Source organism: Lepidochelys olivacea, assembly GCF_965140295.1.
Source record: "Lepidochelys olivacea isolate rLepOli2 genome assembly, chromosome: 3".
NCBI lineage: Eukaryota > Metazoa > Chordata > Testudines > Cheloniidae > Lepidochelys > Lepidochelys olivacea.
In genome coordinates this window covers 31,793,712-31,817,398 of record NC_140413.1, presented here as the reverse complement: position 1 = coordinate 31,817,398, position 23,687 = coordinate 31,793,712, and the positions used below count along the sequence as shown (strand labels likewise).

Below are 23,687 nucleotides of genomic sequence, written 5' to 3'. Positions count from 1 at the left end.
AGGCGCAAGAGAGAAGTAGTAAGCTACATCTAAAAATATAATAAAACAGCAAATTGATTGAGACCATTTGTTACAATTAAATACATATCCAATAAATGGTGCACAACCATTTTTTTTTTCTTTTAAAGTATATGAGGGAAATGTGGCTTTAAGGGGAGGTGTGGTCAGGAGTGGTAGTGGCAGCAACATAGGTCTGATACGTTTGAAGAGTTAGTAGGCATAGTCCTCTGGCTAGCGAGTGTTGTGTATATATTTCAAGCCTTGCTGAATTTCTTAACCTAACTAATGTAATATCCATGTGTATTTTTGTTTTGGTTTGGTTTTAGCAACCCAGTCCGAATCGGAGAGAGGACAGGCCTGTCAGTTTCTATCAGCTGGGATCAAACCAACTTCAGCCTAATGTAGCATCTTTGGCAAGAGATGCAGCAAATATTGCTAAGGATAAACAAAGAAGTTTTATGCCTAGTATATTACAGAATGAAACCTATGGAGCAATACTTAGTGGCAGTCCACCTCCCATTCAACCTGCAGTACCTGTTACTACAAGTGCACCTCCCCTACCTCCAAGGAATATTGGCAAAGGTACTAACGCTGGAAAATATAGTGTTTTAGAAGAAATGGGATCATAACATTTTTTTTCTTACATTTTGAAGATTTGTTTTACAGTTACTTTGCACAGGTAGGTATTGGAACTATTTACTGATGATTTTTTTTTTTAACTTGAAGTGAATCTGCACAACATATTCTGAATTTGATTTACATTGTATGGGCTAGTGAAGGAAAATATATTCTGAATTCTACTTCAGGTATACAATTTGTGTAAAAATAATAGATGTATAAATAAAATCAATAAAGCTCAAGCTCGTTATAAGAAATGAGTAACAGCCCAGATGATCGACTTCATCAATTGCTTCTTGCTAGAGCTCCAACTTTTAAAACTTTTATTTCCTAAAGATGTCTCAGTCTGATTTGTACTGAACTTCCATAACCATCTAGCTGTTGTGGAAATGCTTCTCTTTAAAAGGGGCCAAAGAGAGTATGAAGAAAGATAGGCAACGATAACATTACAGACACTCTTCTTAAATCTGTGCTAGAAAGTGTGGAAATAAAGAGTGAAATATAAGATACATACACAATTTGGAGAACTAGGAGTTTTATGGGATTGGTAACTGACCAAAACATAACTCCCATTACTCATTATCAGGGATCCTAGAAATCAGTTTGCCATGGGAAAACACAGAATTTGTGTTTTTACATTTTGTGAAAAAATAAAAACATATATTAACTATTAATTAAATTTTACTGATAGTACTAGTGTCACTTATTCAGTGTGCACAACCTCCCCTTTTTGTGGCTGATTTTTGAATGTGCTTTAAATTTACATACCTAAACATACTCCAATCAACTGCTTCCAGCATATAGAGTTTACACAGTAGCATATGGAGAGGTTCATGTTTTAATGCATCTCAAATTTCACTTCAGCCTCCAGATGTGAGTAATTAAAGTTACGAAAAGATGCCGAAAACTTTAAAAATCACCTCTAAAGACTGTGTCACTGAGTTTCGCAAGGACAAATTTCACATTGATGGTAATGTGCTATTCTGTACTGTATGCAGCAAGGCTATAGATTATATTTGGAGGCAAACAGTTGAAGAACACATAGAAAACGCTAAACATAAACTGACTGAAAAGAAACAAAAACATGAGACTGAGACAGCAGGGCCATCGATAACAGTAAAGAAACAATGCAATGTGACTGGATCATTCCAGCATTCTTGTGCATTAAAAAACACACACAATTTTCTGAAAATCTAGAATATAGACATAGAAGTATTTAGAATATGTAAGCAATACAAATTGCAATTCTATTTATTTATTTTAGTGTAATAATTGATGGCATTGGAGGCTTCGAACTTGCTTAAAAGTTGTAAATATATCAATAAAACATTGTGTTTAATGGATACCTATATATATTGTGGCTAGGGAAATTGAAGTTCAGCATTTCATTTTAATTGTGGAAAAAGGTGGATTTTTATGGGTTTTTTTATTGGAGAAATGTTGTTTTTTTTTAAATCACGGAAAACTAGGATCTCTGCTAATTATCCTCTGTTCAAAGGCCTATATGAAATCAGTAGGTCTCACTTCTGTTCATAAGGGCCAAATGCTCACAAAACAAAATGCTCACTTCCATTACAATCAAGACTCTTACTTCTAGATATAATCCCTCCAGGCCAAGCAGGTGGAAAAGCATTGAGAAACTTGCACAGCCAGTCCTTATACTGTGATAGTTTCCTGGATAAGGATTTCAGTCTCTAATGCCTTCAGCAGTCTGGCATCTTTTCTGCATGCCAAAAGTATTTAAAACTATAGTAATGCAAGAAAGTATTATTCATATACATACAGTCTTTTATACTAAAATATCTCAGACTTTGTGTATGCATGACTTTCTTACCTGCCCTGTAACATAGTCCACACACCTTGTGTAGAGTGAATACTCGTCTTCAGGTATGACTTTTTATTGACTATTGAATGAACAATAAGACAGCATAAAGTACAGCATTGCACAACTGACCAGATATGTGAATGGTTTTTTCATCCTCCTTGGAAGCATCACGTCATGGCTGAAGTTAGGATATAGGACTTGATGCACCATTTCTGTTTTCGGATGGCAAATCACAAGTCTACAATATGATGAGCTAGCTCACGTGATATGGGTGCAAGCATAAAAAGTGCATAAACTATTATTTTTGGGTGGAAATTAAGTGAGAATACAAAATGGTTAGCGTGATTTCATATGTTTTTTTTAAAAAGGCTGTGAAGACATTTTGGGAAGGCGGAACCCAGCTGAGGATATTATTCTACTCCTTGACTGAATAACTAAAATGGTGGTTTTGCCCTTTGACTAAATTTTACTCCTGAGCAAATGTACTATTTCACCCATTGCCCTCTCATTAAATGGCAGACTTCCAAAACACACATTTATCGTTGTTCTCCCACCCGCCCCTTACAACTTGGCACCCATACAGTGCAGCTCATGCCAGGAAAATATGCCTCCTGGCTTAAAAAGATTTATTTGTTGGTATATTTTACTCTAGCAGTTTGTTTCATTAGCCTCTTTCATTTTCCCAATTGAACATTATGATGACATCACTGATCTTACTCCTGTTAGCTGCCTTTATTATTATTATCCTCTTAATTTTAGAACGCTCTTTAAATCTTCTGATCCCTTTGTATCTTCTCTCCATGCAAATTAATGCTTATTTCTATTTCACATTAACTGTGTGTTTCATCCGATGAAGTGAGCTGTAGCTCACGAAAGCTTATGCTCTAATAAATTTGTTAGTCTCTAAGGTGCCACAAGTACGCCTTTTCTTTTTGTGTTTTTCATCTTTCCTTAATATGGTGATCATGCTCTCTGCGTAGGCATATAATTATATGGTACTAGCAAAATGTTTGCTGTAAAGGATTGCTTACAGTGTGCTCTGGTGAAACAGGGAGACTGCATTTTAGCCTTATAATGGAGTAAATTAGGAACCACTTATAAATACAAAAGTAATGCCATGTAAGTGCTACAGCTGTTGGTCTAAGTTTGGATGAAGCCCTGAAATGCGGTTTTGTGGAAGTTCCAGGTCAGAACTGACATTACCTGTTGAGTCAGCATGTTCACAGACCCTTACATGTTCGTTATGTCCCTTTCTTGTAGTGTCTGGAGGCAGCAGTCAGGGGTTAGTGATTTTTCATAGGACTCACCTTTTAATTTCTTGTTGCGAAGTTTTTGCCTTTGCCAAGGCTTAACCAGCCTCAAATTCATAAGCTGTGAAATGGATTATAAACCTGACACATTTTGAAATGTTGACCTGAGACAAGCACTTATGGAGCTGATATGTTAAGAATACATGATTTATTCTCTTGTACTCTTACAAGATGATGGTGGTTTCTTTCAATTTATACAGTATACAGGCACACCATTTAAAATATAACACAGGTGTGACTGTTAGCACTTTTTCCACACATATAGTCAGCAAATAATTTTTATACAGTATTTTCCTGTTTTTTTAGTTCAGCCTTCAGTTCTTGGGAGTGGTGTTCAGACAACTTCTTCATTTAATACAATGTGGAAAACAAATTCATTAGGAGTGGAAAATATAAGCAGACAGAGATCTTCATCAGATCCACCAGCTATTCATCCCCCTGTGCCGCCATTGCGTGTAACATCTACAAGTATGTTTTCACTTTCCCCTGTTTTTCTCTTCTGCTACATCTAATCATGGTTAGTCTTATTTTTCCATTTTCACAACTCATGCTTCCTCTTTTGACAATTGTAGTTTTGGCCTGTTGTCCCCCCTCCAGCGATTCGTATGAATAGTCTCCTCCAATAGATCAGTGGGGATTGGTTGCTGTAGTGTGGTTTACCAGGGAATTCCTTCTATTATCGGTGTCTAAGAGATTTCTCAATTTTTTTATGTAGGGTTTTAATTTTATTTCTCTTTAATATTAATGAGTTGTATAACAGAAGTGTTACACAAAGGCAGTACCTATAGTGTGTTACCTGCATGATGTTCTTAATTTTTGCTAGCTTTAGGAATACAAATGACAACTGGAAAACTTAGGTCTGAGGGTGTAATACTCTGCCATGCTGTGATTGAACTGACCTGAAGAGAAAAATGCAGTGTTGTAGATGTGTCAGCCCCTGTATATTAGAGAGACAGGGTGGATAAGGTAATATCTTTTATTGGATCAGCTTCTGTTGGTGAGAGAGACAAACTTTCAAGCTTAGCCAGAGCTGAAGAAGAGCTTGTCTCTCTCACCAACAGAAGCTGGTCCAAAGATATTACCTCACCCATCTTGTCTCTCTGACGAGGAAGATTTTTAATTACCTACCTAATTCTAAACATTTCTTCTAAAGTCATGTTATGATTAATGTCCAGTCAAGGAGAAATTCCTCTTTATAGAACTTCTCACAAAATATTACTCAACAAAATTCCATAAAACATTAATTCTAAAGCTCTGATTCAGCAAAGCATTTAAGCATATGTTTAAATCCATCACTAGCTAGCAAAGCACATTTAAGACTCAGTGACTTCCGTGAGGCTTAAGCACATCCTTTGCATGTGCTTAATTGGTTAGCTGAATTGGGGCCTAAGTGGGGCTTGACAAAGAAAAATCCAGAACTAAAACATTTATTGGGATCACCAAAGACCAAAAGTTTTGAGAAAAGACTGGGGCACTGACAATGTTTGCCTTCTGTTCGCTTTAAACCAGCGTTTTTCAAGTTAGGTCCTCCCCACCCCCCTTGAGTTACAATTTTTGGTTGTGTGTCCCTCCCCCCCCGTCCCATCCCAGACATAAAAATACATGTGCAAGGGTGGATGGCCCACTGAGGTGAGTCGGGGATGGAGGTGGTGCTCCCTCCCTCATCATGTGCGCTCCCTCTCCCCCCGATGTTTTCATTTTCATTTTGGTGCAGAGGGAGGATTTTTACCATTAGTAAACTATAATTATAATTAGTAAAGCATTTTTCTTCCCCTTGAAAACAAATCATGTAACATAGAAATTGGTGAATGAGATTCTAAGAATAACACATTCAGTAAAAGTTTAATTCCATTGCATTCTCTTTGCCTTTTCTGTAGATATCCTCTTTCCAGCACCGCCACCTCCAGTTGCAAAGACAGCCAGTATTATAGAAGCTTTAAACCAGCAGTCAAAACAACCACCAGCTGTTCCGCAATCTAAGCCTATACCACCTCCTCTGCCTCCACAACCTCCTAGTAGAATCTCTCAAAAGAAGCCTGCTACTGGGTAATAGATGCTGTTTTTCATATTGAATTCATAAAACACTTCAGCCTATTTAATGATCTTAGATTTTAAAGGAATTGCACTTGTATGTACCATGAAAGCTATAAAACAGGCAGACCCATTTCTTGCCAATGACAGCAGGCACTTAATGCCATTCACTGTCTTATAGGATACTAAAATGAGAAGAAATATTTATGGAGCAGATAGCAAGAATGTCAGCATCAAGACTGAAACAATGTAGGAATTCTAATTACCAAGACTTAGTCAACTCATATGATAGACTTGATATTTACATAGTGTTTAGTCTTGGTGGCAGTTGGAAGCAACAAGGTTCCAGTTGGTTCTAATTCTGATATAATAATAATAATAATAAAAAATAGCTCCCCTAATGTTATCTCTTGCAATTTGTTGCCCAAGAACTTTAAAAGTAACATTAGAGGAAACCTCAGAACTTATGAAAGGACAATAACCTCATTTACAAAAATTACAGCAAAATATGTATTGCTCTTTTGCACTACGTTTATTTATCAAATGGGATCGGAATGGGTTAGTCGCTTATTTGCAAATAAGTAGGTAAAGTAGCTTTCACAACAATATACGTAGTTGCATTTCTACCAACACATTAAAGCCCTGGTAAGAGTTATACATTACCTACCCTTTGAAAATAGTTTAAATTTATTGTATTAGATATCTGCACACTCGAAAGTTCTGGTTTATTTTCTAAATAGATTAATCTTAATATTCTTCTGAACAGGATTGATAAATCTTCTGGTATAACTAACAAAGGGCAGCCTAGAGGACCAGGATCTCTGCAACAGTCTGGTAATTATAGTATAAAGAGGCCTCATGATTTAAAAGCTACATTTATTTTTGAATTATTTGTAAACCTACTGTTAAAACTTCTAAGATCACTGTAACTGAAATAGGTTAGAGTTGGGAGAAAGTGTTTTTTTTAGTTCGGTGCTGCTGTTCGTATTTGACAACACTAGCTGGGGGGGACACTCGGAAAGTAAAATCAGCTGAAGTTATGATGTCAACGTGCATAGGCTAAAGCATGTTAACCCCTGTGTAGATGCTCTCACATAAGAGTAAAGTAGCCTTAGTTTGCAGTAACTTAATCCTCCTCCAAGGAAGAGGATTTTTACTGTTTCCCTTTTAAAGTCATTTAGCCTCTGATCCTGGGAGCTGCCGTGCATGAACAGATCTCTGGGTCCTATTGATGTAAGTCAGGCTCTACTGGGGTGGGTCCCTCCACGGTACCTTGCAGAATCAAGGCTTTTGTCAATTTCCCCGGTTGTATGTTAATAATATGCCCCAAAGTTTGCATGATTTTCTTTGTGTGGTAATCATGGAATTTCTCGCTTCTCAATTTCCCTTTCTATCATTTTTATAAATCTATACGTCCATGCATTGGTTTTCACTGTGACTACTCTGTACTTGTCCTTGACCTCTCTGCAGAGCTAAGGAAAGTTCTCTGATGGCCTTCTACTCTCTATTCATGTGTCTCACAGGAGGCCATAGGAGTTCTCTTGGCCCTGTGTTGAGGTCTGGAGTCTGGTCCCTGGTCACATAAAGGGATGCAGCATCTGGTTAAAGCTTGCAACCAGTGAAGTGAACACTTTTTAATGTGTTGGCTTTTTTTTCCGGTGTAGAAGAGTTATAACAAGATGACAATCTGAAATGAGAGATGTACTTGAAAACTGTTATCTTGTTGTGTCCGTCCCCCCGTGTGTTGCCACTGCCACCCCACCCACCCATGCACCCTCCCTTAGTCTTCTCTTCTCCAGGTTTGTTTAGTCTGGAGAAGAGAAGACTGAAGGGGGGACATGATAACTGTTTTCAAGTACATAAAGGTTGTTACAAGGAGGGTGAAAAATTGTTCTTGTTAACCTCTGAGGATAGGACAAGAAGCAATGGGCTTCAATTGCAGCAAGGGAGGTTTAGGTTGGACATTAGGAAAAACTTCCTAACTTCCAGCGTAGTTTAAACACTGGAACAAATTGCCTCAGAAGGCTGTGAAATCTGCGTCATTGGATGTTTTTAAGAATGGGTGAGACAAACACCTGTCAGGAATAGTTTAGTTGTCACGTAGTCCTGTCTTGAGTGCAGGGGACTGGATTAGCTGATCTATTGAGGTCCCTTCCAGTCCTATAACTCAATGTAAGGAAATGGAGAAGCTCAGCCCAATTATCTCTCTCCCCTGTCTTAGGGTTTTCTCTAGTTTCCATCATGGGAGTATTGAAGCTCTTAAACAACTGTCTTCAACACCAGGGAGCTGTTTGTGGTTGGGAAGAGTAGAAAGACAATCAGTTTAGGAATTTAGGGAGAACCATCAGGAGTAGAAAACCTGAAGGAAAAAGTATAATTTGCATACTGCAGTAACAAGAATGAACTGGTTTTAAGTGTATAGCTATCATCATATATTCATAACTTACTTTTTTAAAACATGCCCCCACTTTAAATTGTTTTACTTACTTTTAACAAAAGGAGAATCCTCCTCTGTATCTGAGGCTTCTGTAACACAAACTGGTCCTACAGCAAGCACATCAGCACAGATTCAACCACCAGCACCAATGCCAAGGAAGTCACAAATGGTAAGTAGGAAAAAGATCTAGGTGAGTCTTTTAAAAAAATAATTTAAAAAATTGCATTTGACAGTGTGGTGATAGTTTGTTGTAACAGTTCTTTCTCGCCCCCTCCCAAGTATTTTGTCAAAAAACAAGGTGTAAAACTGAACCATGAATAAGACTAGGCCATTGTATTTTATTAAACACTCATACATTTCGTAATAGAGACTTTTAAAATACCCTGCATTTCCTGAAATTGTACAGGAATGAGTGCATAACCACAGACACAGAAGTAGAAATTATTTGCCAGTATCTGACACATGATGCGTGCAAAATCTATAAAGCACAGTGAACTGATAACTTAAACGTTGGTGAGCCTGATAATTGAACAGCAGTATCACTGTTATCACATACATCATTAAGTTCTTAATCCTCAATAAAGTAGATAGTGAAGTAAGCAACATCAAAAAATGGGTGCTGCATTTATTTTTACATTGGCAAGCAGATTAATAACATCTGACATAGGTCAGTCAAATGGTACCATTTTGCAGCCCTGGAACATTTGATTTTAACATATGTATTAGTGTTGATTTATTTTATTCATATATTAATATGAATATATAATGATCTGGAGGATGGTGTGGATTGCACTCTCAGCAAATTTGCGGATGATACTAAACTGGGAGGAGTGGTAGATACGCTGGAGGGGAGGGATAGGATACAGAAGGACCTAGACCAATTGGAAGATTGGGCCAAAAGGAATCTGATGAGGTTCAATAAGGGTAAGAGCAGGGTCCTGCACTTAGGACGGAAGAACCCAATGCACAGCTACAGACTAGGGACCGAATGGCTAGGCAGCAGTTCTGCAGAAAAGGACCTAGGGGTGACAGTGGACGAGAAGCTGGATATGAGTCAGCAGTGTGCCCTTGTTGCCAAGAAGGCCAATGGCATTTTGGGATGTATAAGTAGGGGCATAGCGAGCAGATCGAGGGACGTGATCGTTCCCCTCTATTCGACATTGGTGAGGCCTCATCTGGAGTACTGTGTCCAGTTTTGGGCCCCACACTTCAAGAAGGATGTGGATAAATTGGAGAGAGTCCAGCGAAGGGCAACAAAAATGATTAGGGGACTGGAACACATGAGTTATGAGGAGAGGCTGAGGGAGCTGGGATTGTTTAGCCTGCAGAAGAGAAGAATGAGGGGGGATTTGATAGCTGCTTTCAACTACCTGAAAGGGGGTTCCAAAGAGGATGGCTCTAGACTGTTCTCAATGGTAGCAGATGACAGAACGAGGAGTAATGGTCTCAAGTTGCAGTGGGGGAGGTTTAGATTGGATATTAGGAAAAACTTTTTCACTAAGAGGGTGGTGAAACACTGGAATGCGTTACCTAGCGAGGTGGTAGAATCTCCTTCCTTAGAGGTTTTTAAGGTCAGGCTTGACAAAGCCCTGGCTGGGATGATTTAACTGGGAATTGGTCCTGCTTCGAGCAGGGGGTTGGACTAGATGACCTTCTGGGGTCCCTTCCAACCCTGATATTCTATGATTCTATGATTAGGATGGGTATGAAAAGGGTGGTACTTCCCTCTGCAGATCAGCTGAGCTACTGTCATAATTGTATATCTATTGATCCTTACTTACAAAGTGTTACATTACCTTATTTAACCCACACATTGCTCAGTTACTGTATATCTCTTCAAAGGTAAGTAAATTACTATACAGAAGATCCCCACTCTTGAGTCCTTATTCATGTGTGTGACTGGGTCTGGAATTCTCCATTGTTGAAGTTTTGACCTATTAATCTATTTCATCAGTATGTGCTGTATAATTGTCACCAACAGTTTCCACTGTCGGTATATTCTCTAAATAGACAGACTGCATTGCTAGAGATATTATCATCAGCAAAGATTTTCTTTCTTCATTCTTTCTGTTTCTCAGGTTTGACTAATACTAATGCTGTAGTAAGGTGCAGGGTATAAGAATAGAAAAAGTTGAAGGTTTCTTTTTTGCTGAGTAAGAAAACCATGAAGAAGCCATAATGATTTGGTGGTTTTGCTTCATCAGTATCCTTATTTGAATAATTTGGAATCATTTAGTAAAAGATGTCTTGTTATACCTTCCATTATATCAGCAACACCTACTACCCTGACTGTACCTTTCAGAAAGCAATACTTCTAGCTGAGCTAAAAAATATAGGGGCTCCAAGGGGGAAGTAAATGGAAACATTTACATTTAGATCTGTGTCTCATTTAATTCTGTTGAAACTTAGGCCATGTCTACACTAGCACTTATATCAACAAAAGTTGTGTCCCTTGGGGAAAAACACACCTTGACTGACATAAGTTTTGCTGGCATAAGCGCTCATGTGCACAGCGCCGTCAGTGGGAGATGCTTTCCCACTGACATAGTTACCACCACTCATTGAGCTGTTTTTATTATGTCAGTAGAGCTCTCTCCCATGGCATAATGTGGCTACACGAGTGCTCTTACAGCGGCACTGTATCTATACAGCTGTGCTGCTGTAAGCTTGTAAGTGTAGACATGGCCTTAGTTGTGAAGACAGCATGGTCCATTGGATAGGACACTGGGCTGGGAGTCAGGAGACCTGGGCTGTTCCTAATTTTGGCTACTGTTCTGCTGTGTGACCTTGGCAAGCTGCATCCTCTCTCTGTGCCTGTCTTTCCCCTGCCACCCTTTGTCAGTCTTGTCTGTTTAGATTGTGAGCTCTCCAGGCAAGGGATGTTTCTCACCCTGTGCATGTGTGTGCAGAGCACACCTGACAAAAGGGAACCCTGCTCTCTGGTACGGCCCCTAGGCCCTCCTGTAATACAAACAACTAACAGCAATAATAAGTTAAAAATATATGTAATCTATTTTAATCAGACTTAGAGAGGAGTTTTAGGGTGGGATCTGTATCTTTCTGTCTCTGGCAAGCATGCAGGCCGGCTGCAATAATAGAGACCTCTGGTATTTTTCACATACCGCAATTTGTAATGTCCCTCTTCTCTTTCCATCCCTTCTGTCTGACAAATTAGCAATACCTAGCTGTGAGATAGTGTTGCCCATCATTGCGTCTCAAAGCACTTTACAAAGAAGGTCAGTATCATTAGCCCCACTTTGCAGATGGGGAAGCTGAGGTACAGAGAAGTGAAGTGACTTGCCCAAGGTCACCCAACAGGCCAATAGCAGAGCCAGGAATAGAATGTGTGAGTCTCTGGATACACAGCCTATTGCTCTGTTCACTAGGCCACACTGTCTCTCTGAATATATAATATTGGATATTTTGGACTTTTCTGGGTAATTTGAGATGGAATAACTGTCCTGATTGGTTTCATTCTCCTAATCTTTGCTCTGTTGAGCTGCTGGACCATAACAACATGCCCGTGAGGTGTACATATGGTTCAGGTGTGAAACCACTGGTGCCATTAATTCAACCTTCTTTTGTCATGTTCAAACAGCTGATTACCCTGGGCTTTCCATGTAAAATAAGGTTGTTGCAGTCTTCTATCTTGATCCTTCCTTGTTATGTTATAAAACATAATTACTTTCAATATAAATTAATTTATTTAGCCAAGTAGGTACTAGGGAACAATCTGTTTTGCACCCAGGGTTTATTTTTAATTGTACATATCTGAATAAAATATCAGAATTTCCAGATAACTTCAGCAAAGTGAAGTTTGCATACCTGGAGAAGCTGGCAGGGTATTTCTCTGATGATCCAGGACAGAGTGGAAAGGGAAAACTGCGCAATAGAAAGGGACCCAGAGAAAGGAGTGATTTTGCTAACATGCTTTAGCTAAGTTGATTGAGCTAAAAGTACCTTAATTGAAGCATTAGCGAGATCAGTTTAGCTAAAGCACTTTTCCTAAATCGCTCCATCCACCTTTGCTCCCAAGCCTTCTCTGCTGTGTGTCCTCCCTGCCAAAAGATCATGGAGATCAGCCAGCAGGTAGGGCACATGCTTGGGGCACCTCTCCTGATTAGATAATCAAGCTTCTAGAGTACACGTAAATAGCCAAAGATTTCTATGTCCTATAACTTTCTGATTTTGGGTAGAAAGCTTTTTTTTTTTTAAAAACGTTTTTTTCTACATGTGTTTTATACACTTAAAAGTATACTTTAGGTATATTTACTTCAGGTATATGAACTTTTTCCTGAAGTTTCTTAGTTTGCCAGGAATGGGGATCTGTTATATTCTATTTACATTCTAGAGAAAAGAAAATACCTGTAATTGCTGTTCTCTGAAGGTAGTAATTATATTGCTGGTAGTGCATATATGCACCCATTCATCCTCTTTTCTGAGATGGAGGATAATTGTATTTATGACTAATTTGGCTGGGAAAGAACAAACAGAGTGATATGGCTAGATTCATTGTAGAAATGCTGCTCATTGAGTGAGGCGTGACTGTGAAATTTTACACCTGACAGAATTCTGCACCCCTGGGATGCAGAATTCATACGGCCCACATATTTCTGTGCCCCCACACAGAAAAACGCAAAAGAAATCTGCGGGGGGAGACATGTGTCTCTTCCCTGGCAGTCCAGGCAGCATGTCTGTTCCAGTGTGCCTGGAGCAGCCTCAGAGATGCAAATCACTGTGGGTGGGGGAAGGGCGGGGGCGGGGGTGCAGGCATGTTTGCCTGAGGGGGAGATGTTCATTACCTTCAGGGGGCGGGGCTGGCCAACAAGTGAGAGAGATTCTGTCCCTCTCGCTTGATACTGCGGCTGGAGGGGCCTGGAGGAGGGTAGGTCTTTTTCTTATGCAGGGGGAAGCTCTGTCCCTGAGGGAGAAATGTAGCAGCCTGCCGGCCTGGTAAAATGTCTAAAACTACTTGAGAATTGAAAAAACACTTAATTAAATATTAGTATCACATTACTGAAAATTGTTTCTTTTTAAGTTAAAGAAAATAGCTTTTGTAAAACAAACAAACAAAAAACACCCCATTTTGTTAATGCTGCTGATTGATGGTTAACTGATCTCATTCTCTGAGGCAGAAATGAAGCAGCCTGTCTGCCAAGTAACATTGTTAATGATCCTATTGTTAGTTAACTGTTCCCATTCTCAGTCAATTCCCTGAGGAACATAAAAGCTGTAAAAGTTTTAAGGCCCCTACATTGCCAGAGTGATGTAAAGCCTTATAAATGACCGTAAGGAAATCAGCTATGTGCTTTCTCACTTTTTTTCTATACCAAAGTGGCACAAGGGGGTTAGATTTTTAGTTACCCATTTAAAAAAAAAAAACTTTGAGGGCAAATAGAACATTTACCAAGCAGTCAATAAAATGTCAGGACAATCAGAACCAAGCACTTCCCAAAATACCCAGTCAGGTCCAGGACAATGATTAGCAAAACTGTATGACTTTCATGTGTGCAATTTAAAATGACATTCTACTAAGGTTGTCGATTAATCGCAGTTAACTAATGCGATTAACTAAAAAAAAATTAATCATGATTAATCGCTGTTTTAATTGCACTGTTAAACAATAGAATGCCAATTGAAATGTATTAATATTTTTGGATGTTTTTCTACCTTTTCAAATATATTGATTTCAGTTACAACACAGAATATAAAGTGTACACTTCTCACTTTATATTATTATTTTTATTACAAATATTTCCACTGTAAAAAACGATAAACAAAAGAAATAGTATTTTTCAGGTCACCTCATACAAGTACTGTAGTACAATCTCTTTATCGTGAAAGTGCAACTTACAAATGTAGATTTAAAAAAAAAATTTTTTTTACATAACTGAACTCAAAAACAAAACAATGCAAAACTTTAGAGCCTACAAGTCCACTCAGTCCTACTTCTTGTTTGTCTTAGCGATTGGCTGCACAAGTTTGTTTACATTTATGGAAGATAATGCTGCCCCCTTTTTATTTACAATGTCACCAGAAAGTGAGAAAACACATTTGCATGGGACTTTTGTAGCTGGCATTGCAAGGTATTTACGTGTCAGATCTGCTAAACATTCATGCTTTTTGAATACCGTTTTTTGTAAATAATTCTACATTGTAAGTTCAACTTTCATGATAAAGAGATTTCACTACAGTACTTGTATTAGGTGAACTGAAAAATACTGTTTTTTTTTTTACAGTGCAAATATTGGTAATTGAAAACAATAAAATAAATGGTATTCTATTATTAACAGTGCAATTAATTGCATGATTAATCGTGATTAAATTTTTTAATCGTTTGACAGCCCTACATTTCCCCTCCCCCCTTTTTGTTTTTTGGCTGTTTGGTGTTCTGTAATGTAATCATTTATAACTGGAAATGCTGGGTTTTAATTACCAAGTATTTGTAACTTAACATACATGTGTTTAGGAAATGCTGAATAGTTATTGTGACTTTTTTTCTTTATTGTAGTTTAAATAACTTACCAAAGCAATTGAAACTGGTGTGTTTTATTGCATTATTTTGACAAATAACATTTACAGAATTTTGCATAATTTTTAAATTTTTGGTGTAGAATCCCCCCAGGAGTATGAAATGGATCACAGGCGGGTACCCATTGGCTTTCACCCTGTCAGCTGGGAGTGCAGCAAAATACATGTCTCTGGAATGTAAGGAGAGCTTGGGAGAGGTAGGGGGGACTGCAGCCTGCTCCCTCCCTCTCCTCCTCATATTACTATCTCCCTGCTTCTTCCCCTCCCATCAAGCACTCAATCCCAGAGCTCTCCATCACCTGCTAGGAGCTCAGGTCCAAGTCAGGAAAGTGGTGCTTTGCCGATGAGGAAAAGCACTTTACACAGAAAAACTCCACTGCAAAGCAGCACTGTTGCTCCCTTCCCAGCTCCCAAGCCCTGATAAACCATCCCATGAGCCACATCCCACAGTCCTCAGACCATTGTGATTATGGTTGTTTACAGTGTTGTTGTTGACAACTTCATTTTAAGTGACAGGTTTCAGAGTAACAGCCGTGTTAGTCTGTATCCGCAAAAAGAAAAGGAGTACTTGTGGCACCTTAGAGACTCCGATGAAGTGAGCTGTAGCTCACGAAAGCTTATGCTCAAATAAATTGGTTAGTCTCTAAGGTGCCACAAGTCCTCCTTTTCTTTTTTCATTTTAAGTGGTATCCTGTGTCAACCCCATATGCTTAACAATCTGTCCCAACTTGTATTTAGCTCAGACACTTTGGTTACCTTCCCCAGACCAGAATAAAAGCTCTGTGCAGATCAAAAGCTTGTTCCTTCCACCAGCAGAAGTCGAACCAGTAAAAGTTACTACCTCACCCACCTTGTCTCCCTCTGTGGTTATGGTGGCATGCAGGGGACTTCTCAGACATTTTGTGGGTCATGATCCAAAAAGAGTGAGACCTGGTCTAGTGGGATGAGCAAGGAAGTGACGTCAGGCTGTGTCCAGTCTTTTCTTTCTGGCAGTGCCAGAGTCACTGTAAAGGGCGGGACTTTAACCTTGGGTTTGATTGCCCCATGTGTCGCATGGCTAGAAAGGGTTAAACATTCTGCAAAATAAATAACCTGCAAAAGACACGTGGGGAGATAATGTTTGTGTTTTTTGTGTATTTACATATGTATGAGTAGGGGAATGTAATCAACAGTCCCTGTCTATGCTGTATTCTGATAATTCCGAGATCAAAAGAACAGCCTAACCTTTAAATGAATTGTAAACACGGGATATCTCGGTATTCATCTCTCTTTGAAATGTACTGTGAATAGTGGAGAAACAAGCAAATGGCCTTATGTTAATTCGTATAGCTAAGTACTGGCGATGGACCTCCTTCAAAGTCATCCTAATTACCTTTTGTTCTGCGAGGAAGTCCCGACTTGTCAAAGAGGACATGAAATTGTATAAAAGATCCTTGGGACCTGATTCTGTCATCTCAGATCTGCTTAAGCTTCATCAGGGCTAAGTTTGAGTCACAAGACTGAGGTCCCAGTTATGCTGGTACGCCCTGAATATGAAATTTGGACGTTGGACTATGACCAATGAACTGAATGCTAAAGGAACTCTTTGCAACTACAAAGCTCACCATCTCTGCTGTGAATCTGAACCTCAATGGATTGAACTCCAGTCTGTATATATATTGATCTTTTAACCATACTCTCTCTCTTGTTTTTTAATAAATTTTAGTTTAGTTAGTAAGAATTGGCTGTATGTGTACTTGGGTAAGATGTGAAACATTCATTAACCTGGGAGGTAATGTGTCTGATCCTTTGGGATTGGTAGAACCTTTTCTTTTATATGGTGAAATGAGATTTTCAGAAATCATCGTATTTTACGTGGGTACCGGGAAGGAGGCCTGAGGCTGGATCACTTTAGGGGAACTGCGTTGTTTGAACTTCTGAGTAACCAGTAAGCTGTTTTATGCTGGCTTGATAAATCTAAGTATTGGAATATCCACCAACTTTTAGGGGTTTGGCTGCCCCGTTCTTTGCAGTTCACCCTAATTGAGTGACCACAGCTGGCTCCCCACAAGGACCCCGGTCACACCCCAGAATACAAATGTCCTTGCCTCTTGGGAGGTTGAAGAGTTAGTTTTCATGTTTATACAATGCTTTGAAGATATAAAGGATTAATTAAGCTCTGCTGCTAAGTATCACTAATGTGTAGGAGTGTGCCACCTGATGGTGAGATTGCATAATGGCTCTGAACTGCATTGTGGAGTATTAACCCAGGAAAGAGTATATGTAATGCAAGGGGTTATCTGAGCTGCTTCTTGCAAAGGGTAACAATTAACGGTAACTTAGTTTTTCTCTCTGAATGAATATAGTTCCCAGTCGGTGTTGCTTATCTTTTAGAGAGACAAGATTGGTGAGGTAATATCTTCTATTGAACCAGCTTCTGTTGGTGAGAGAGACAAGCTTTTGAGCCAGACAGAGCTCTTCTTCAGGTCTAGGAGACCTGAAGAAGAACTCTGTGTGGCTCGAAAGCTGCGTATGTCACCAACAGAAGCTGGTCCAATAAAATATACTACCTCACACACTTTGTCTCTCTAATATCCTGGCACCAACATGGCTACAACTGCATTGCTTATCTTTTGCCATGTTTCATTTCTTGTACATATATATTTTTGTATTGCAGTCAAAAACTAAACCCAAGAGAGTAAAAGCCATTTACAACTGTGTAGCAGATAATCCAGATGAACTAACCTTTTCAGAGGGAGATATCATTGTGGTAGATGGGGAGGAAGATCAGGAGTGGTGGGTGAGTATTTTCACTTATGCATCTTGAATTCAAAGTATGCCCACCCTTTCAAAGTACATTAGTGACAGAAAATGCAAGTATACCATAGAGCTGGTAGGAATTGAAATACCCGCAGCTCTGCCCAGACTGACTGACTGAGTGAAGAATCCCCTAGAGAAGTTGGCATATAGTTTTCCATCTTTTGGCTGGCCAGCTGCTTGTTGCCTATCTTGTGAGGTCTGGTTTTACAGACTTCTCGCTTGGATGAATTACACTGCTCCCTCCCCACATGACCCGCACACACACATACACCACTTCTTCTATCATCCCCTCCCTCTGCCTCCAGATCTACTGATCTGATTGAGAGGAAAAGCTCTAGGGCTAAGACAACAGCTCCTAAAAAGTTCTCTGTATTTTTAAAGAATGGAAGAGGGTGTCTTTTTTCATAGCGATCTATTTGCATTTTTCGGACATGGATTGCCTATGCTTTAGCCAACATGGTGCATGGCCAATTTGATCCTACAGGGGTTTCTTGATCCTCCCTGTCACTTTGACCTAAGAGGACAGTGTTATGGAGTATTTTATAAGGTGCCATGAAAGGCTGTCTCTGAAAAGTACCATCAGTTGATGTAACATCTTTCATGTGTATAAAATCTGTACTTGATATACATGCATATGAAAGATTATATAACCTACCCACCTGTCCTTTTTAGAATGAATGTAACCTGGAGGACTCCCTCTGTCCTTTACAGGCATTCAAATATAGTTTTCTTTACCTGTATTATCTAATGGACTTTTCTGAATATCTCACTATTCTCCACTATCCCCTTTTCATTCTGGGGATGCTGTTTCCATACAGTCTTGAACTAATTTTCTTCTCATAAAGAGTCACTATTAGTACACTAATCCTCTGGCTGGGCACATGACCTCTTCACAGGCTACAAGTAGTATGTCAGTGTAAATTACTGAAAGACCTATTTGTTCGTCTATATCTCTCACTAAACACAAGTGCACTACATTACCTACAAGGCTCTGGAGGCTGTTCAAACACATCTCCAGTGTGGCATCATTCTCCCCTATAACCAGGTTTGTAATGCACTATTCTTCGTTAGGTCCTGTTAATCACAAAAGTATGTTTAACAATGATTATGAAAAACAATTCTTCCATTAGTTAGTGAGATGAAAGAACATGTGTAAACAAACGTATATGTACTTCTCATTTCTCCTCATGTCCGGTGGGGAACAACCTCTTTTCTTCCGGTGGCAAGTAAATGCATGCTAGGCCTGACTCTGGAGGATCCTGTATCTTTAAATAAATAAATAAATCTAGGGCAAATTCTACCCCAACTTAGTTTTTAGCCTCCCTCACAGACCAAAAACTCTGGATGACTCTGCTTCAGTTTGAGAATATGTGATGTGAGGGGGAGGTGCTGTTTAGGATCTGGCTAATCCTAGGGAGTGTTGGAGGTATTTGGAAATCTGCTCATTCATTATTTTCTAAAAGATGTGAAGGAGAGAGCAAGTGGTACTCTGCTACACCTTGTGCTTCGGATCCCAAGGGCATGTCTACACTACAATTAAAGAACCCTGGCTGGCCTTTGTCAGCTGACTTGGGTTTGCAGGACTCAGGTTAAGGGACTGTTTAATTGCAGCGTAGACATTTGGGTTCAGGTTGGAGCCATCTGCTACCCTTTCCTCAAAAGTCTGTACCGAAATTAAACAGCCCCTTAATGCTCTGGGTTGCTTTTATTCCTGAGTGACTAACATCAGTAAGGTTAGGAGAACTTGCGCTGTTCACTTCCACCACTGAGAGCTGCAGTTAAAATAACTCCATCCATTTTTGGATTTCCTCTCAAAACTAGTGCTTGTATGTCCTATCAGCTAGAAAACTATCTTAGCTATGTATTTTCCAGAATCTGCTGAGCTAAGTCAGTTTTTTTTTAAATAGGACAGTTACCCATGAAAGCATTCACCTTACTTCTATTTATATTGTTAGATGTCAAAATCTCCATAGCAAAACTGATAGTAATGCTCTGTACGCTCAAAAAGCCTCGTGTAAGACCAAAATGCAGTTTTTATGAATGCTCAATCCTTCCTTACAACTTTCTGATTGTCTGAGGAAGAGCTAGTCTACTGAATATATGGAGAGCAGAGGCCTCACATTCCCAAAAACACTTCCTGCAGCATGGGGGCACCACATTCAGTAGAAGGGTGCTAATTTTCAAGAACAGGCTATTTCTTTTCGATTCTTCACCTGTTTATTTCTCACATGTTCTCCCAGTGAGGCACTTCAAGTGCATAGGAGAGTGAGAATGACTCTCTAGTCTGGTGATTAAGGCACTCGCTTAGTTGGTGGGAGACCCTCATTGAAGTCCTTGCTCCAATGACTGTTTATTTATACACAGTGGAACAGTTTAAACAGGACAGACTGAAAAACACTCACACCAGAATATCCTATAAACTAACCTTGTGGCTAGGGTCTCCAGCAATTTGGGAGACCCCTGTTCAAATAACTGCCCCACATCATGCAGAGGGGTAATTGAACCTGGGTCTCCCACATTCTGGGTGGGTGCCCTAACCGCTAGGCTCAGGGTTATAATGGAGAGCAGGGGTCAGCAACCTTTGGCACCTGGCACGTCAGAGTAAAGCCGCTGGCGGGCTGGGCCAGTTTGTTTATCTGGAGCGTCCGCAGGCACAGAGCCCCGCAGCTCCCACTGGCCACAGTTCTCTGTTCCCGGCCAATGAGAGCTGTGGGGAGCAGTGGCTAGCATGTCCCTCGGCCAAAGGTTGCTGATCCCTGATGGAGAGTGTTGTCCCCCTCCACTCAGTGTCTTGTGAATCTAGGCCTTTGCTCTTGTAAAAATGCCTGAAATCAAAATGAAATAATTTGAGTCAGGTTCAAACTAAACATTGTGTTTGGACTCAGCCTGAAAGTTTTCTAACTTTCTGATTTGCTGAAAAATGTCATTTTCAGTTCAGCCTGAGATTTTTGATTTTTCAGAATTGCCAGCAATCAAAAAAATATTCATTATTCACCCATCTCTAAGTGTATGTTTGTATAGTGTCTAATACAGTGGTGACACCATCCAGATTTGGGAACCTTACACACTTACCTGAAAAACTGTGATTAAAATTTTCCTGTCTCAGGGCAACAAACCCATTTGTACTATTTCTTTTCTTTCCTTTATTCAAAATAAAATGGAAGGCTCCAGACCTGAGGGATATAGTGGTTTGTCCTGATCTATATATAGGGTCCTCCAGAACACGGCAGTCACCAGCATTCACCTTCCACTAGAAAATAGGTTCTTCCTGCTAGTGTAAGTGCTTAAACTGGGGAAGAGAGGAACATGACTATTACTAGTGAGTAACTTTGATGTGAATACTGTAATGCCCTTTTGAGACTTAACTTATTTTTATTAACTTGAGAAAACCTATTGCATGTCTTTTCCAGATTGGCCACATTGATGGGGAACCTAATCGTAAAGGAGCTTTCCCAGTATCATTTGTGCACTTTATTGTTGACTAAATTGCTACTGACCAGTGGAGAAATTTCTAATTTCCAGCTGTTGTAGAAATCTGTTTTGCTTTGTTCCAGCCAGAACATTTCCTGAGTCCTATGTACTTTAGCTGACCTATTATTTGCCACAGTTCTCACTTTGGAATTTAAACAGATTTTTTTTCTGTGCAACACTTCATCAATAATTAGTTTAAAAAATATCATTCCAATTATATTATCTTTTTCAAGGTGAAGTGAAAAGCATTAAAAAATCCAGGAGTCAAACTATGTGAATGTGCCCATTAAAATATTACAAATAACTTACAATAAATTAGTTGAAAATTCAGTTCTCTTCTTTCAACCTGGCATAGTTAAGGATTCTATGTCCCCAGAGTCAAGGAAATCCCGAACATTTAGAAAAAGGCAGCAAATTCTGCTATCTCCCTCTGTTGTTTTAAGTTTTAGAGCCCAATCCTACAAGCAGAGTACTTCTGAATTGCAAGTATTCAGCACTTTGCAATATCAGGTTCTAACCAAGGACATCAACACTTGCAGCAGAAGAAATCTTGACCTCTGAACTTGGGTGCCTTGACAGGTAAAGCTAAAAAGCTTTTCAGTTCACCACTGAAGGAGACTTCTTTCTTTCAAATTTATCTTAGATATTTGCTTAAAGCTATCTGAAATTGGTTAGCTAATCTTCTGTGTTTGAGACTTTCTTTTATGCTACATGTATATGTCACTTGTTTTGAAATGTCATTTCTGTATGTTACATCCATTTTCAGTCATATTTAATGTAACTACTGCTAGTTAATTAAACCTCCTAGCAATATTACCGAGTTACTAAATTAACTCAAGGATATGAAAACTGCACTTCCTGAAGTTTACTTAAAACTCTGTAAGGATGATGGATTGCAGAGCATTTCTTAAAACTGTTTCCTTATGGTGTTTAGACTTTTTGTATTCTTGAATTTTCTTGATCACAGTGACATGTTCATACACAAAGAATATCTGTAGTGGAACATTTAAATTACTGGATAAGGGTAAATATCTGAAAACTCACAAGTATGCATCAGTTATGTCCTATTTCATACAAATTTTTTTTAAAAAGTGTGCCACTACCTTGCAAATAATTAAATATTAGTTTGCTAACTCACTCTGTATTTATATAATATACCCACACCTATGGTAGCTACACTGTTAAACTTGTTTACTATTTTGTGAACAAAAGACTAGACCATTCATAATTCCCAGTTGATTGATGGAATATTACAAAACATCAATAGAGATATAACGCCATTTTGATGTTTGTATATTGTGATATCGTACTGGTTCTTTTGTTTATGCTACAGGAAAAAACTGATAGCATAGGATTAGAAATCAATGTCTAGGTCACATTGGCTTTGATCACATGTTTTGTGACGATTGTATCTCTAGATTTATCAAGAGAACTTTGAATTTCTCACAAATGGTGTCTGTTGGCCTCAGTGTTGTAACAGGAATGAAAAAGGCCAATGCAATGTTTATACTGAGAAAAATTATGTGGCATTAATTCTGGAACAGTAAAGCTGTTGATCTCACCTTTCTTAGAATGGTACAATTGATAGACAACCTGTCATTTCTTCAAGAAGCTGTTGCTGCATTATAAATGGAACAAACTGGAATGTTTCAGGATACTTTGTTGCAAGTTTTGAAGCTAATTAGTCTGCATTTTCAAAGTTCCCAGTAAAATATATGTGATATTAGTAATAGTTTAGCACTACAGTTTTATTCACTTACTGATCTGTTCAGTTTGTTTTTTGAGACACTATTTTGTATGTTTCTATTCCTGGTAGAATTTAGACAGTAAATGGGCATATTATTTTGCACAGTTCACTTCTATGTACAGTATTTTTAAACACAGAATCTTGTAGCATCTATAACAGCCTGCAATCAGTCTTGATTATCTGGCATCAATTACATCATATATAAACATTGATGCAAATTTAACTTCAGCTACACTAGAAAGTGTGCAAACTTTCAAAACTTAATCATGTTAATGGGTACATTTGATGGGAAACAAGTAATTTTTCAGATACAAGTTAATAGCACTGTGGTGCTGGTAACTAAGATCTTACTGTCCAATGAAGAAATTTGCCCCAGGTTTCAACAGTATGCTCTCTCAATATTTGCTCCTCTGGGAGAAGAAAATTGCAGAAGAGATTCTGAACAGACTGTAGATATATATTTATAATTAAAAAGTTACTTACTTTTAGCTCCAAGATTTTGGCATGTTTCATGCCATTTTTCATCAAAGCTGACTTCAAGAGATCATGATTCAAAAATCTGTTACTAGGCAGATTAGTAGGTTGCTGTTAATTGTTTTTAAAAGGAGCAGTTGACATTTAAAATGCAGCTTAGAATGGTATTTGAGATGTATAATATTCAATTCAGTTGTTTGATTTTGTTTGGTTGCAGAGCAACTGTATATATTGTATAACCTAAATCAACTCTTATTTTCAATGTCCTGGATGCAGTGATTTATAATTAGAGCATGATTAATAAATTTACTCTCGTTAACCAGTCAAATGACTGGAAAAATAAAACTACTTTTAAAATCAATGGACTGTTTTCCTTACTTGATTTTGTGCAATTTAAGGAATGTGTGTTTCAAAAATGTAAAAGATTGCAGCTCCAGAATTGTT

The 23,687-nt window shown here is 38.7% G+C and overlaps 1 protein-coding gene across 2 annotated transcripts in view; it reads left to right on the top strand.

Annotated features, from left to right (window-relative positions):
• The window catches only part of ASAP2 (ArfGAP with SH3 domain, ankyrin repeat and PH domain 2), a 170,089-nt gene extending 146,498 nt beyond the window's left edge, over positions 1-23,591 (top strand). Inside the window, exons 22-28 of one of the 2 annotated variants that reach the window (XM_084624727.1) lie at positions 327-582; positions 4,060-4,221; positions 5,631-5,799; positions 6,551-6,618; positions 8,284-8,390; positions 17,409-17,531; positions 20,962-23,590. In XM_084624727.1, coding sequence (XP_084480853.1) covers positions 327-582; positions 4,060-4,221; positions 5,631-5,799; positions 6,551-6,618; positions 8,284-8,390; positions 17,409-17,531; positions 20,962-21,036 — 960 coding nt within the window. In that variant the 3' untranslated portion in view covers positions 21,037-23,590. Of the gene's footprint in view, positions 1-326; positions 583-4,059; positions 4,222-5,630; positions 5,800-6,550; positions 6,619-8,283; positions 8,391-17,408; positions 17,532-20,961 lie in introns of both variants that reach the window. The other variant, XM_084624728.1, reaches the window with a different exon arrangement.
• Positions 23,592-23,687: the final 96 nt, after the last annotated feature.